We start from the raw sequence: 17,444 nt of genomic DNA, 5'->3' as shown, positions 1-17,444 counted from the left end.
CAGGCGCCCGCCACAACGCCCGGCTAGTTTTTGGTTGCAGTTTGGCCGGGGCCGGGTTTGAACCCGCCACCCTCGGTATATGGGGCCGCCGCCTTACCGACTGAGCCACAGGCGCCGCCCCAGGTTTTTAAAGGTTTAGGCCTCAGATCCCATTTACACTGTTAAAAATTATTGAGGATCTGGGCCGTGCCTGTGGCTCAGTGGGTAGGGCGTTGGCCCCATATACTGAGAGTGGAGGGTTCAAACCTGGCCCTAGCCAAAGTGCAACAAAAAAATGGCCTGGGAGGCTGAGGCAAGAGAATCATCTAGGCCCAGGAATTGGAGGTTGCTGTGAGCTGTGTCATGCCACAGAACTCTACCGAGGGCAATAAAGTGAGACTCTGTCTCTACAAAAAAAAATTATTGCGGATCCCAAAGAGCTTTTACTTGCGTTGGTATTTACTATATGGGAAATTAAAATTGTGAAAAATTAAAAAGTTATTGTGTCCGTTTCCTATTGTTGCTATAACAAATTACCCCAAATTTAGTGTCTTCTTTTTTTTTTTTTTTGCAGTTTTTGGATGGGGCTGGGCTTGAACCCGCCACCTCCAGCATATGGGGCCAGTGCCCTACTCCTTTGAGCCACAGGCGCTGCCCTAATTTAGTGTCTTAAATGACACAAATTTTACAGATCAGAAGCTCAAAGTGGGTTTTGGAGGGCTAAAATCAGGGTATGTAATGGTTGTATTCCTTCTAGGATTCTCTAGGGGAGAATCCTTTTCCTTCCCTTTTCCAGTTTCTAGAAGTTGACTGCATTCCTTGGCTCATAACCTTGTTTCTTCAGACTACAAATGCACCACTCTGACCTCTGCTACTGTCTATTGGCTCATCTTCTTACTGTCCTTTTTGCCTTCCTCTTTTACTCATGCTTGTGATTACACTGGGCCCATACAGAAAAATCTCTTCACCTTGTGAGATTCTTAATCATGTGTACAAAGTCCTTTTTGGCATATAACATATTCAAAGGTTCCAGAAATTAGGAGAATATGGACATTTTTCAGGGATCATTATTCTGCCACTTATTGTTTAAAAGTAACAATTATAAACCTATTACATGTTAACATAAATATTTCAGTGAAAAATATTCCAAAAACGAACAAGCAAAAAGAGTGGCAGTGTTTGCCTTTCTGAAAATCTTTTTAAGGTTCAGCATTTTAAAAATCAGGATTCTGAAATTTCCTTCTGCATTCAGTTTTTTGCAATATCATCTGTCAGGTAGCCTCTGGTGTATTTTACTATATAATTATGAGATAATGAAAGAAAAAAGACCAATACTATCTTAATATTATCTTGAAAGTAGTTCACTTTAAGGACCCTTCCTGAAAGGCTTCAGGTTCCCATGGGGTCTCTGGATCACACTTTAAAAACCTTTGATGATCATACATCAGTTTCTGAGATATAGGGTATAGAAGCAGGTTATGAGTTTTTAATACTATTGTTGCCATCTTGACCTCCCACCTATGTTGGTGGCTACTTTCAGTGCAAAAACATCCACATGTGCTGGAAGGGTATATTGAGACATTCATAAAAGTTCTTTGAAGTAGCAGTGGGAGTCACTGACTGTTTTCGAACAAGGGAGTGATGTGATTTAAATTTCTGAGTTACTTTAGGAAAGTCCTGATAATATTTTAAACTAAAAATATTCATAACTTGTATGTAAAGGGTGAGGATTAAAGTCTTGGTTAAAAAAGGAATTAGAAAAGGATAGAAACCAATTTGGAAGTTTGAAGTTCAACTTTTTTTGAGACAGGGCCTGATTCTGTCATCTGGACTAGTTTACAGTGGTGTCATCATAGCTCACTGCAACCTCAACTCCTGGCTCAAGGAATTCTCTTGCCTACGATTATAGGCACAAACCACCATGCACCACCACGATTTGAGATCTTGAAGCGGGAGAGGCTGCTCATGACGTTCAGGCCCAAGGCATGTGACACACAAGGTTAGAGCAGAATCAAAGTATTCATTGGTTTTTAGAGGTTCAAGGTCAACAGTATTAAGGAAGTCATCACTTGGGCGGCGCCTGTGGCTCAGTTGGTAGAGCGCCGGCCCCATATACCGAGGGTGGCGGGTTCAAACCCGGCCCCGGCCAAACTACAACCAAAAAATAGCCGGGCGTTGTGGCGGGCGCCTGTAGTCCCAGCTACTCGGGAGGCTGAGCCAAGAGAATCGCTTAAGCCCAGGAGTTGGACGTTGCTGTGAGCTGTGTGAGGCCACGGCACTCTACCGAGGGCCATAAAGCGAGACTCTGTCTCTACAAAAAAAAAAAAAAAGAAAGTCATCATTCTTGCATCACCTAGCCTGACAACACTGAGCAGGGATGAGGGCAGGTGGATGGTAACGTAGACAATTCAATTGCTCAAATTACTGAACAATATGGGAGGCCAGGTGTGATAGCTCCTGCCTGTAATCCCAATACTTTGGGAAGGTGAGGCAGGAGGATCACTTGAGCCCAGAAGTTTGAATTGCAGTGAGCTATGAAGACACCACTGCATTCTAGTCCGAGCAACAGAGTGACACCCTGTCTCAATAAATAAATAAAATAAATAAATGGGGAGATTGCTCCGGAGGATAGAGATATGAAATAGAATTTAATGCATCACTATAGTACCCTGAAAAGTACAGAATATACACAAACATAAGTAATTATTTTTTTAGATAATTTTCAAATCCATCTCTCCATTTTAAAAATAGTAGGGCGGTTTCCTCTAGAGAGAGTAACATATTGAAAATAAATTATCTAATTAAGACTTGAAATTAGGACTTTGCAAATTCAATAAGACATACAAGCTATTTTCTATGATACTGTGATAAGATGCTATTAGTCGGGTGGCACCTGTGGCTCAAGGAGTAGGGTGCCGGTCCCATATACCAGAGGTGGCAGGTTCAAACCTAGCCCCGGCCAAAAACCACACACACACACACACACACACACACACACACACAAGATGCTATTTGTATTGTTAATACTATACTGGAGTACACATGGATTAACTCCATGTCCAACCTGTTTTGTTTTTACTATAGACTAAGTCAGCGGTTCTCAACCTGCGGGTCGCGACCACTTTGTAACAATGAAAATACCTTGCGGCATAAGTGGAATACTTTGAACATGTTTCTGCACTAACTTCCTTGTCTTCCAACTCATCCCACAAATCGCAGCCAAAATTATCTGTCAAAAATAAAAAACAGAAAAAGCAGCGTGGTTTAATCCGGAGCAATCTGTGGAGCCCAAAGTATCCGATTCCTATCCCTGCTCTGCCACTCGACAGGTTCCGCACCAGTTGGTCCCTGCAGCTGGATGATTCCCTGAAGGGCTGAGCAATGAAACAAACGCGCAAACTGAGATAACTCCATTGTTTACGTAACTTTGGCCAAATCGATTCCTTCCTACGAAATAACCAGCTCACACAGACGGTTAATATGCTTTTCACACTTTAATTTTCCGAAGAGTCACAGATACTTTTTTTCGCTTGCGGTCGAAGACAGAACGTCAAACTACCTCCTTCCAATCCCGTTCACCTAGTAACCTCGGCTTGAGGCAACAAACAGGCATCCAGAGCGCAACCCGGAAGGAGAATCCGCCCTTCCCACCTCCTAACGAATTGTCGGGAGTTTGCGTTTCCGCAGCCAGGGCCTCACCAAGAGGCGAAAGAAAGGGGTTGCGCGTGCGTAGTGGCGCTGGCTGCCCTTCCGGTGCGCCCGGCGCGGAAAGGCGGCCCGGACGTAGGCACGCACACACGTACGCACGCCTTCTTTTACTCGTGCCGCCGGAACAGCTCCCGCGTATTCCAGCAGCGCGGTCCAGTTGACCAAGATGTTGCGGGCTTGTCAATTGTCCAGCGTGACCGCCGCCGCCCAGGTGAGTGCAGGCGCTCCAGGAGAAAGCGCGTGAGGAAGCCGACTCGGGACAGTCAATGGAAAGTGGGGGAGGCTTTGCCGCTGCTTACGCCCCCTGACAAAGGTGTGGCTCGGGACCACCTTCATTGCAAGAGGCCCGGGTTGGCCGGTGAGAGAGTTCGCCCGACTGGGATGACTTGAGGTTTATCACTGAAGCGGGGCAGGGTGTGGAGAGGTAGCTGGGAGGCGCGGCTTCTAAGACCTGTCATCCAATCAATACTGCGCTGCCCCATTCATGGACCAATCCTGGCTGCTGGCGTCTTGAGTCGCCGGTTGGGCGCGAGATGGGTTTCCAGTGGTGAAGGTCGAGGGGGGAGAACTACAGTTCCCAGCAGGACATGCGTAGTCGTGGCTTGTTGCAATCTTTAATAAGGCGGTTCCTGGACAGATAGAGAGTCTTCGTTTTAGGGGTCAAGGTTGTTATTTATTCGGGAAGGCCTGTGTTTCTTTCCATACCTGAGAATATCTCTGGACTATTCTTAATCTAAACAGAAACAAAGCATTTTCGTTTATGGAGCTCAAATTCCTGGTACTTAAGGAAAGAGGAGTCATGACCTTGGCTCTCATTTATGAGATTAGGTTGGGGATCTGTTTCTCTGGGCATTAGGACAACTTTGGCTGACATGCAAGGAGCCTTGGCACCCTGCTTACTTAAGTTTCGCATAATTGTCAAAATAACTTTCTAAAATTGAAAACAAGCCTATTTCCATTGCTCACGATTTTCAGAAAATTGGTAATCTGGCAAAATGTGTAATGCAAAACAGGTACTGTGACTTAAGCAGTAATTGAACAAATTCCTAGGCATAGTGTACAGTTCATAAAAGTCAAGCTTGGGTTCTCTACTTATTTCTAGGGGAGGAGAAGCAGCGTCTTTTATAGGAAAGTGGGACCTGTATTAGTTTTCTATTGCTATTTAGCAAAACCCACAAATTTAGCAGCATAAAATAACCCCCATTGATTAGTTTAGAGTTTCTGTCAGAAGTCTGGGCATGAATGATCTGGGTTTTCTGCTCTCGGTCACATAAGGCTCAAAGTTATTAGTTACGCTGTGATCTCATTTGGAGATCAGGTTTTTTTCCAGAGCTTGTGCAGTTTGTTGGCAGAATTCAGTCCTTTGCAGCTATAGGGCTGAATCTCCTATTTTCTTCCTAGCTTTTTCTAGCCAATGCCCTCAGCTTCTACAGGCTGCCTGCACTTCCTTCCCACAAGGCCCCCAGGGACCATTCGTGACATTGATGTTTCGGGTTTTTCAGGTTACCTGGAGCTTTTCTCTCTTACTTCAAAATCTCTCTTATTTCCCTGTCTTTGTTCTGTAGACCCATATTTAAAAGACTTACATGATTAGCCCAGGCCCACTTGGATGACGTCCTTTGCAGTTAGTTCAGAGACAACTTTTTGGAGTCCCAATTAGGAAATAAGAAGAAAACTAATTTAAACTTTGTAATAAAATATGCACTCTTTCCTACTTCTCAAGCAAGATTTCTGTCGTGTAAAATTCGTTGATTTATTCTTACTATTTCCTCAATTATTCTGTACTAGCATTTGATGTTATTGTTTTGTGAAACAATCCATACTTTTGACTTTTCTCATATAATATCTTGGGTCCCATTTTACCCTTCATCTTTTTCCATTACTGAATCTGCTTCTTTCTTGTGTAAGATACTTATTCCCATCTCTCAGATTCCTAAAGTCTATTTTATGTTTTAGACTCAGAGACAGAATTTCACTGTGTTGCCCATGCTGAATTGCAGTGGCATATTGTAGATTGCTGCAGCTTGAACTCATGGGATCACCTCCAACTTCAGAATAGCTAGGACTATAGAAGTGCCTGATCATGCTTGGCTAATCTTTTTATTTTTTTGTAGAGATGGAGTCCTTTTAGGTCACCCAGGCTCGTTTTGAACTCCTGAGTTAAAGCAATCCTCTCATCCAGGCCTTCCAAAGTGTTGAAATTACAAGTGTGAGTCATTGCACCTAAAAATCTTGTTTGATTTCATCACCTTTTCCAGAATATCCCCCCGTCAATAGCCTTTCTGCTTCATCAAATCCCATCTTCTTTTTTTTTTTTTGAGACAGAGTCTTACTGTGTCACCCTCGGTAGAGTGCTGTGGCGTCACAGCTTATAGCAACCTCAAACTCTTGGACTTAAGCGATTCTCTTGCTTCAGCCTCCCAAGTAGCTGGGACTATAGGCACCCGCCACAATGCCTGGCAGTTTATTTTTTGTTGTTGCAGTTGTCATCGTCGTTTAGCTGGCCTGGGCTGGGTTGGACCCACCAGCCCTGGTGTATGTGGCTGGCACCCTACCCACTGAGCTACGGGTGCCACGTTTTTTTTTTTTGTTGTTTGTTTGTTTTTGAGGCAGTCTCACTATGTCACCTTTGGTAGAGTGCCGTGGTGTCACAGCTCACAGCAACCTCAAACTGTTGCACTTAAACTGTTCTCTTGCCTCAGCCTTCCAAGTAGCTGAAACCACAAGTGCCTGCCACAAAGCCCAGCTTTTTGTTGTTGTTGTTATAGTTGTCATTGTTGTTCAGCATGCCCAGGCCAGGTTTGAACTGGTGCCTTAACTGCTGAGCTACGGGTGCGGAGCCCAAATCCCATCTTCTTAAATTTTTTCTTGCTTTTACCATTTCTCTCCTAGAGTCTTTACGTAATGGTTAGTAAAGGCTTTTTAAAAAGCTAATATATCATGTCATGTCCTTCAGTGTCAAACCATGGCATTCAAAATAAAATTTACAGGCCCTTGATGATTTGGTTCTTTCCATATCTCATTTTTCTGTCTGCCTCACTCTGTTTTTCAGGTAATATGCAGCACATGCCTCACTGCCTTTTCAATTGGTGTTTCTTTTGCCTGAACTCTTCTAACACATCTTTGCTTAGCTCTCTACCACCTTTTTTTCAGAGAGTTCTTCCTTACTTAAAATAGACTTCTGACTGCTCTCTCCTTTATTGCATAACTCTATCTTTACCCTTACCCTAATTTGTTTTACTTTGTAGCTTAAGCTTACTTCAGTGTCTGGCAGTGGATACTAGCTGGAAGTTGACACCTCATGTGTGCCTGGAGTTTCCTCCCAGTTTGGTGGCTGGGTTTTCCAAGATCAAGTGTGGTGAATGAGAAACAGAGCCAGGAAGCAGTTGTATCCTTTTTATCTCCTAGTCTTAGACTTAAGTCACAGAGCATCACTTTCACTGCCCTTTATTGGTAAATTAGTAACAAAGGCCTGCTCTTGTTTAAGGGAAAGGTAAACAGAACTTGTTTTTTGTTCCAGGAGTGGTTAAGTTTCTGGAAGAGCATGTGGTACAGGAAATATTGCTACAATTTTTTAATAATACACTCAGCCTCTGGTCACAGCAGACATCTGTCTCACATACAAATATATCCACAACCTTTTCCAAGGACCTCTAAAGTCTTGTGCCATTACATTATGAGCATTAGGAGCAGGATCTTGTCATCTAAATGAGATCCTGATCCAGATAATACATCTTGGATGTGGTCCCTGGGGTATAACTCTTTAAGTACTTTTCTTTTTGATCTAAAAACTTGTGAATTAAAGACATAAATTATCTGTTCCTCATACATTCAGCATATAGTGGTCTGATAGGCAAAGCATAATCCTTCTATACACTCCCATTCAAAAAGGCAGAAACCAAAATGCACAGAGCAGCCACTGTTCCATAAGAAATGTATCGTCTAAGTAGGCATATGTTGCTAATTCCTCAATTAAGGCTCAGTCCTGCTGTGTGGGAATGAATATCCTCAGGTCTTGGTTCTACCCTTGGGCTCCTCGTTCCACTACTTGAATTATTCTTACTTTTCCAGAAAATGTAGACTGCTTGCACCTAAGTTATTTTTCACAGGCTGCTTCTTGTCTATAGAAGTTTAAAAGTCCTAGACCAGGCACAGTGGCTGATGCCTGTAATCCCAGCCATCTGGGAGGCCGAGGCAGGTGGATCGCCTGAGCTTAGGAGTTAAAGAGTGGCCTGAGCAAGAGTTAGACCCTGTCTCTACTAAAAATGAAAAACAGAGGCAAGAGGATCACTTGAGCCCAAGAGTCTGAGGTTGCCATGAGCTATGATGCCCCGGCACTCTACCAAGGGTGACAGAATGGACTCTGTCTCAAAAAAAAGTTTAAAAGTTCAGAAGCTTCTTTTTCTTTTTTCCCCTCAACTTGAAATGAATTTTTCACCTATGTGGATGTGAATTAGATCATCTACTGGCTTCATGTTTGTGTTGAGTGCTGTTGCTTTTCCATTTTTGTGATGCTTTACTGGGAAGAATGTGTTTCAACTCCATCAGGTTAATAAAAAAGATGTGAAGTCACCATCTTTTTATGGCTGAATAGTATTTCATTGGTATTACATTTTGTTACTCCGTTTCCAAGTTGATGGGTATTTAGGGTTGTTTTCCACATCTTGGTAATTGTAAATTGAGCTGCCATAAACAATCTAGTGCATATGTCCTTATGATAAAATGGTATTTTTTCTTCTGAGTAGATGCCTAGTAGAGGGATCAAGTGGGAGGTCTAATTTGAGTTCTTTGAGGATTCTCCATACTTCTTTCCAAAGAGCTGTATTAGTTTGCAGTCCCACCAACAGTGTAAAAGTGTTCCCCTCTCTGGAACAGAATAAGCTTTGCTCTGCCCAGCAGGGGGCTGTGGCACTGCCCACCTCACCCCCTCTCCCTCTGGGGACTTCCACTTCCATTGAGAGGCATAGGGATTGTAGAGTATAGATTTGAGAAAATAATGCATATGGTTAAAACACAAAGTCGAACCTAGTTGTCATGGGACTAATGGTCAGAGTAGCCACCAAGCCCACATCAGAGTCCCCCATGACTCGGGAGAGGCAGAGGTTTCCAGTCCCCACCACCATCAGTGTATGTGGCTGATGCTATAACCACTGTGGTATAGGCGCAGAGCCTTGTTTTAGTTATTTGAGAAATCAGATAGCTTAAAAATTAAGCTCAGCTTTAAAAAATAAAAAGAATATTGAAAATCTAGAAAAATTTGAAAAACATTAATACTAGAAGAGAAGATTATCCCTACCTGGTTAAAACCTAATTCTAAGATGCAAAACGTAAAACAGTGTGTTATTCAGGTGATTAGATCAGTGGAACACAGTAAGTCTAAGTTCGTATGAGAATTTTGTGTGTGTGTATGTGTGTATATGTATGTATGTTTTTTGCTTTTTTTTTTTTAGATAAAGTCTTACTTTCTTGCCCTTGGTAGAGTGTCATGGTGTCGTAGCTCACAGCAATCTCAAATTCTTGGGATTAAGGGGTCCTTTTGCCTCAGCCTCCTGAGTCGCTGGGATTATAGGCACCTGCCTCAATGCCCAGCCATTTTTTTGAGATGGGGCGCTCTTGCTCAGGCGAGTCTCAAATTGGTGAGCTCAGGGCAGTCCACCCACCTCGGCCTCCCAAGTGCTGGGATTATAGATGTAAGCCACCATGCCCAGCCTGAATTTAGTATATTTTAAAGATGGACTTCTCTGATAGTAGTGGGTTATCAGAAATTAACATTAGCATCATTAAAGTTGGTATATAACCCCCCCATTGCTAAATTGGCTTTAAACAAAAAACTAAACAAAAATAAAGGTGGCATTTCAAATCATTGAATAATCCATGATTTAAGGACAGCTGAATAAATGTCTGGAAAAAAAAAGTAGAATTCATACTTCATACTTTTTATAGTAGTTTCAAAAATTTAAATATAAAATAATGAAGCCTTGACAATCCTTTCATGAAGAAACCATACAAGGATTATTTTATAATTTGAGGGTGGCTTTCTAGAATGTGAGAAAACTTAGCATAAAAGATTGACTTTTTGCCATGTAATAGTAATTTTTTGCATGTCATAGCTAACTTAAGCAAAGATAAAAAGATCACAAATTGCACATGAACTTCCAGTTAGCAGACATATAGGTAATTTTTCTTCATATATAAAGAGCACTTAGATAAATTTGTACTACATATAAAAACATATATTTATACTTTTGTTTAATAAAGACATATATTTTTTAAAAAGATGATTTTTGTATTACCAACCCTAATAATTCCCTACATTCCTTTAACCATTTGGTTATGATGTTTTCTTCTTTTCTAGAATTGTCTCTGTGGGAAGTTTGTCCTCCGCCCATTGAGACCATGCCGTAGATACTCTACTTCAGGGACTTCTGGGTATGTAGGATGTCTCCATATAACCTGGCCTTACACCGTATGCTGCTTAGGGCTGTGTGTTTTCCTTAAATAAGGAAATAGCTGCCTAATACCTCTTTTAAAAAGGATACATACGCTAAAGCTTTTCTGTATTATTGTTGAGGTACCTTCTAGAGTGTTTTTATTTGTAGGTAAAAATTTGTCAATGATGTATTTTTTTTTGTTTTTTGGTAATTGGATAGCATGCAAGGCAGACCTCCCTCACCTTGTGCTGTCTTCCAGTCTGTTGCAAATAGATTTATTTTCAGGACTCAGCATATTGTAACTTAAACAAGTATTTCTTCTATTTGATATTTTTGTTATCTTTTGTAAAGCATTTACTTTATCATGTTTACAGAAATGTTTAATCACCCTTGAAAGTTAGTGATAGTTCTTTTTTGGTTTCAAAGGAAATCTCATGACTTTGAACATCTTGAGATTTAAGTGTTAAAAGATAGATTGTTTCATTCTTTCTATCCTAGAAATTTTGTTTTAAAAAGTTTTACTTATCTATAAATAAATGTCATTATTTTCTATTGTAGACGTGTTAGAAGCCACTCAGGAAAAAGTAATGTGCTGCTGTGATTTGAGTTAGTGGTAGAGATGTTGAGGTTAGAAGTCTCTGAGACTCTTAACATCGGTGCCATATGGGAAGGTAAGTATAGGAGAGCCAAGAAATGTAAATGTGTTTCCTGTTCTCTTTTGCTCAGGTTGACTGCTGGCAAAATTGCTGGAGCTAGCCTTTTGTTTGTTGGTGGAGGTATTGGTGGCACTATCCTATATGCCAAATGGGATTCCCACTTCCGAGAAAGTGTAGAGAAAACCATACCTTACTCAGACAAACTCTTTGAGGTCGTTCTTGGTTCCACACCTTATAATGTTCAGTTGCCAAAGAAGCCGGTAAGTTTTAAACAACATTTCAATTTATCCAGTCGAGTGAAAGCATGTCGTTCTCATCTTGAAAATACTTTTATCTTTGGTCCGTGAGAGATTGGTTTCAGGACCTCGCCCAGCTACCAAAATCCCATGGATGCTCAAGTCCTAGATATAAAATGGCATAGTGTTTGCATATAACCTCTGCACATCTTCCTTTAAATCATCCCTAGATTACTTATAATATCTATTACAATGTAAATGCTATATAAGTAGTGGCTATACTGTATCGTTTAGGGAATAAATCACAAGAAAAGTCTATCTGTTCGGGCGGCACCTGTGGCTCAGTTGGTAGGGCGCTGACCCCGTATGCCGAGGGTGGCGGGTTCAAACCCAGCCCCGGCCAAACTGCAACCAAAAAATAGCTGGGCGTTGTGGCGGGCGCCTGTAGTCCCAGCTACTCGGGAGGCTGAGGCAAGAGAATCGCTTAAGCCCAGGGGTTGGAGGTTGCTGTGAGCTGGGTGAGGCCACGGCACTCTACCGAGGGCCATAAAGTGAGACTCTGTCTCTAAAAAAAAAAGAAAAGTCTATCTGTTCAACACAGATACAATTTTTTTTTAATATTTTCTATCTATAGTTGGTTGAATCCATAGATATGGAGAGCTGACTGTACTTTGTATGTATTATTCAGTGTAAATTGTCTGTTAGTTCTCTCTAAATTGAACCAATAGTAATGAATACAGATGGATTTTTATCCTTTTTGAGTTCCGTAAGTGTTCTGAGTTAGTATATACCACGTAGAAAATCATTTTGCAAGAGTAAGTAGAGAAGAGTGTCTTAGGTGGGGGTAACTGTACTGCTCTTTGGACTGAGAGGGATCTGTATGTCATCACAGACTGGTGCAGCTCTTTCTTAGAACACTATGAATATAAATATGGAATGGTCATGACACAGAACCCCCATGTTATGGTTAGTCATGATTTTTTTTTTTTTTTTTTTGCAGTTTTTGGCTGGGCTGGGTTTGAACCCACCACCTCTGGCATATGAGGCCGGCGCCCTACCCCTTTGAGCCACAGGCACCACCCTAGTCATGATCTCTTTTAGATCCTAAGGCAGTCACAGAATTTTTAGCGACATGCTGATTGGTTGTCAGGGATATCTTGTATTTCTGAAACTTTATGCATATTCTTTATTTAATTTTTTAAATATTTTTTACAAAGTCTCAGAAAATAAACAACTAATATTTATAAATAAAAATAGAAGATAATTTCAAAAAACAGATCATGCCAAATCTTATAGATAATAGAAAAAGAAGAAATACTTCAAATTCATTCTACTTCATCTGGATATACCTGATATTAAAATTGGAAAAAATATTATAAAGGGAAATTACAAACATATTTCACTTATAAATGAGGATGCAACATATATATCCTCATTTATAAGTAACATTAACAAGTTGAATTAAAAATTATTGTTCAAATAATGTACTTTGGTCAAAATTAAATCCAATTTATGTGAGAATCAGTCACTATTTTCTTTTTCTTTTCTTTTCCTTTTCCCCACACCCTCCTTCCTTCTCTCTCTGTCTGTTCTGCCCTTCCCCCACCCCCAACTGTGTCATTAATTGTCATTAATTCTCTTCATATCCAAAGTTGAATACATAAGATTCATGCTTCTCCATTCCTGTGATGCTTCACTAAGAATAATGTGTTCCACCTCCATCCAGGTTAATACAAATGCTGCAAAATCTCCATTTTTTTTAATGGCTGAATAGTATTCCATGGTATACATATACCACAGCTTGCCAATCCATTCCTGGATTGAGGATCATTTAGACTGTTTCCACATTTTAGTGATTGTAAATTGAGCTGCGATAAACAGTCTAGGACAAGTGTCTTTATAATAAAAGGTTTTTTTTTCCTTTTGGGTAGATGCCCAGTAATGGGATTGCAGGATCAAACGGGAGGTCTAGGTTGAGTTCTTTGAGGTTTCTCCATACTTCCTTCCAAAAAGGTTGTGTTAGTTTGCAGTCCCACTGACAGTGTAAAAGTGTTCCTTTCTCTCCACGTCCGAGCCAGCATCTGCAGTTTTGAGATTTTGTGATACGGGCCATTCTGGCTGGGGTTAGATGGTATCTCAGAGTAGTTTTAATTTGCATTTCTCTAATAATCAGGGATGATGAGCATTTTTTATATGTTTGTTAGCCATTTATCTGTCTTTAGAGAAGGTTCTGTTCATGTCTCTTGCCCATTGATCTATGGGATTGTTGGCTTTTTTCATGTGGATTAATTTCTTTATAGATCCTAGTTATTAAGCTTTTGTCTGATTCAAAATATGCAAATATCCTTTCCCATTGTGTAGGTTGTCTATTTGCTTTGGTTGTTGTCTCCTTAGCTGTACAGAAGCTTTTTAGTTTAATTAAATCCGATTCATTTATTTTTGTTGTTGTAATTGCCATGTCAGTCTTCTTCATAAAGTCTTTCCCCAGGCCGATACCTTCCAGTGTTTTTCCTATGCTTTTTTAAAGGATTTGTATCATTTCATACCTTAAATTTAAGTCCTTTATCCATCTTGAATCAATTTTTGTGAGTGGAGAAAGATGTGGGTCCAGTTTCTGTCTTTTACGTGTGGATATCCAGTTCTCCCAGCACCATTTATTGAATAGGGAGTCTTTGCCCCAGTGTACGTTCTTATTTGATTTATCGAAGATTAGGTGGTTGTAAGTTGTTGGTTTCATTTCCTGGTTTTCTTTTTTTTTTATTTTTTTTTCATTTCCTGGTTTTCTATTTGATTCCAAATGTCTTTAGACTTATACTCTTTTCTGCCCCCCTTTTTTTCAAACTCTCATCTTAAATATTTCTTCATTCAAACAGAGCTTCTTGTAAACAAAATTTTTTTAAAAGATCATGAATTTTTAGCTGCTTATTATTGGGCATTTCTTTTTTTTTGGCCGGGGCTGGGTTTGAACCCACCACCTCCAGCATATGGGACCGGCGCCCTACTCCTTGAGCCACAGGCACCGCCCGGGCATTTCTTTTTTTTTTTTTTTTTTTTTTTGTGAAAGAGTCTCAAGCTGTCACCCTGGGTAGGGTGCCATGGTGTCACAGCTCAGAGCAACCTCAATCTCTTGGGCTTAAGGGAATCTCTTGTCTTAGCCTCCAAAGTAGCTGCGATTACAGGCACCTGCTACAGCACCCAGCTATTTTGTTGTTGTTGTTGCAGTTGTCATTGTTGCTTTAGCTGGCTTGGGCTGGGTTCGAACTCACCAGCTTTGGTGTATGTGGCCGACACCCTACCTACTGAGCTATGGACGCCGCCTTTTGGGCATTTCTTTATGCTACAAAGTTGAACAGGGCTGACCATTTCTTTCTTAAAAACTGGGCAGATTTCATGGCTCACTGCCCGTAGCACAGTGGTTACGGCACCAGCCACATACACCAAAGGTGGCGGGTTCAAACCCAGCCCAGGCCAGCTAAATCACGGCAACAACAAACAAACAATCATGTACACTGTGATATATACGTATATATATATATCTTGTCACAAAATAGATATATTTAAAAAAAAAAAACTGGTCAGATTTCTATTCTCTAGTATATAGCATGGTCTAGAGACCAATCCTCTAACAAAGTTAATATAGTAGAACCTCTGTAAGTTGACCACCCCAGGGACTGTAACAAACTGGTTAACATACGGAGGTGATCAACTTACAGAACTAGGCCTACTGCACTGATACGTACATGTCCAGTTGTGAAAATTAGATGAGCTCAAGAAGGTGATCAATGTAGGAAGGTGGTCAACTATGGGAAAACGAGTATCCTCTGACTTCTTCTTCACATCCCCATCATGATTTTTCAGAATTTCTTGGCTAGTCTTCTATGTCATTTATTCTTCCATATGAACTTTCTTACACTGACAGAGGGAGACAGTTTTGCAGCCTATGTAGTCAAGGAGCAGAATCCTGTAGATTTATTCTAAAATCTTGGTTCTATTTTAGGCTTTATGACCCAAGGAGAAATACCTGGAAGCAGTTCTAGGATCACGGAGTCAGTCTAAAAATTTCAGGGCAGGCTCGGCGCCTGTAGCTCAAGTGTGGCTTGGAAGCCAGCCACGTACACTAGAGCTGGCGGGTTCGAATCCAGCCCGGGCCTGCCAAAGAACAATGACAACTACAACCAAAAAATAGCCAGGCATTGTGGTGGGTACCTGTAGTCCCAGCTACTTGGGAGGCTGAGGCAAGAGACTCGCTTACGCCCCAAGAGTTGGAAGTTGTTGTGAGCTGTGACGCCATGGCACTCTACCCAGGGCAACAGCTTGAGACTCTGTCTCAAAATAAATAAATAAATAAAAATTTCAGGGCATTGTTCCTTTTTTCTGTAACATGATTTCAGATGTCATTCTTTGTAGATCAAATCTTTATTTTTCCAGGTAGCTTTGACCTCTCCTCATTCCATCTTAGCTACCTTGCAGAACATTTTCTCCAAACTACACTCTTCCTGGTTTGCTTTTATTGTGTGAAAGATTGTACCACACTGTCACGTAGCTAGGTTAGAATTCTTAGATTCAAGTCTTTCTTCATAGTTGTCTATATTTTGTTAGCTATCTTATCTTGTTTAATCTTCTCTCATTATCACTATCCCCACCCCTATTCTTTATATTCAGATTATCTTTTCTTTTTTGAGACAGAGTTTTTACTTTTGTCGCCCTTGGTAGAGTGCTGGGACATCACCACTCACAGGAGCCTCCAACTCCTGAGCTTAGGCGATTCTCTTGCTTCAGCCTCCCAAGTAGCTGGGACTACAGGCTTCTGCCATGACACCTGGCTATTTTTTTGTTGCAATTTGGCCAGGGCTGGGTTTGAACCCGCCAACCTCTGTATATGGGGCCAATGCCCTACCCCAATGCCCAGCCACAGGTGCCACCCTCTCACTTTCTATTGTTTAAAAGATAGGAGACCACATAATATAAAAACTTGAGAGACTTTAGGAACTCTCACATTCTGAATAAGGGAAATGAAACTAAGAGTAATTAAATGTCAGCCTAGGAAGTAGACATTGGTTTTCTGTATTTCTGTAGTTTGTAGTCTTTGCTAGTTCTTAGGTTGACAATTGATACCCTTAACAGTCTGGTACTTCCTTAACTTTCTACCCTTATCTCTGAATGGTCCTGCATATAAACCTTTAGGTTTGTGCCCGTTGACCATACAAATATGCCTTGTGCTTTCCATTCATTAATTTATTCAACAGATGTTATCCAAGTAATTATTATGTTCCAGGTACTGTTCCAGGGGCCTTGGTTAACACATTAACTGCCATGTGAGTTGTGTTTCATTTGGGCTAGTTTTGAGCCTGGGCCCCGAGAAGTGTGCATATATATATATACATACATACATACATATACAAGTGCGCGTGCACATATATACATATATGTTTACATACATGTGTGGGTATAACTCTACACATCTCCTATCTTGATTCTAACAAAACACATGTCCCCAAGGAAAAACTTTTTTCTTTAGTGTGGCAGTCATTCAAGCATAAAACTCAATAAATAATCCCTTTTTGTATACCTTTTTCATGGTGGTCTGCTACCCCAAAGACTTCTTTTTCTTTGTACTCTATGTTCTCTTCAAGGCCTACATCCTTCACCGCACAGACCTAAGTGAATTTTCTGACCTCTGAATTACAATAGGAGTTAGTGTTTTTTATTTTTACCATTTATTCAGTGTTCTGTACTGTTCAGCGTTGTTACCAACTCGTTACTTTCAAAAACTATGCATTTTACTTCATGATAACCTCTTTAGTTCCAACATGATTAGTTATACATAGACAGTAAATATTCTGTCACTATTCATAAAATCTTTTTAATAGACATGAAATAAAAACCTGCCTTGCAAGGAACGATGGCTCACACCTGTAATCCTAGCACTCAGGGAGGCTGAGGTGGGTGGACTGCTTGAGCTCATGGCCTTGAGAACAGCCTGAACAAGAGCAAGACCCTGTCTCTACTAAAAATAGAAAAAAACTGAGGCAAGAGGATCACTTGACCCCAAGAGTTGGAGGTTACTGTGAGCTATGATGATGCCATGGCACTCTACCCAGGGCAACAGCTTAAGGCTTTATCAAAAAATAAAGAGAACCTGCCTAAATGAATATAAATGTTATATTACTAGACAGAAATAAATATCATAAAAGTATCAAATATGTTTTCATCTTAGATTTCCTTTAAATCTGTGTGTGTGTGTGTGTGTGTATAAAGTGTCTTTTTCTGGTAGTTTTTGGCTGAGGTTGGCTTTGAACCCACAACCTCCAGCATATGGGGCCGGCATCCTACTCCTTTGAGCCGTAGGTACCACTCAAATCTGTATATATTTGAGAGAAATTATGTTTTATGCTCTATGTGTACACAAACAAATCTGTAAGAATTCTGATGGA

The 17,444-nt window shown here is 40.7% G+C and overlaps 1 protein-coding gene across 6 annotated transcripts in view; it reads left to right on the top strand.

Annotated features, from left to right (window-relative positions):
* Positions 1-2,924: 2,924 nt before the first annotated feature.
* IMMT (inner membrane mitochondrial protein) overlaps positions 2,925-17,444 on the top strand; it is a 43,074-nt gene continuing 28,554 nt past the window's right edge. Inside the window, exons 1-3 of one of the 6 annotated variants that reach the window (XM_053586922.1) lie at positions 2,925-3,898; positions 10,043-10,116; positions 10,845-11,034. In XM_053586922.1, the coding sequence (XP_053442897.1) occupies positions 3,854-3,898; positions 10,043-10,116; positions 10,845-11,034 (309 nt within the window). In that variant the 5' untranslated portion in view covers positions 2,925-3,853. The remainder of the gene's footprint in view (positions 3,899-10,042; positions 10,117-10,844; positions 11,035-17,444) is intronic. The other 5 variants (XM_053586924.1, XM_053586919.1, XM_053586917.1 and 2 more) reach the window with 5 other exon arrangements.

This window comes from Nycticebus coucang, chromosome 4 (genome assembly GCF_027406575.1).
Source record: "Nycticebus coucang isolate mNycCou1 chromosome 4, mNycCou1.pri, whole genome shotgun sequence".
Taxonomy (NCBI): Eukaryota; Metazoa; Chordata; class Mammalia; order Primates; family Lorisidae; genus Nycticebus; species Nycticebus coucang.
The sequence above is the reverse complement of the archived record's forward strand: the minus strand, read 5'-3'. Positions and strand labels throughout refer to the sequence as shown.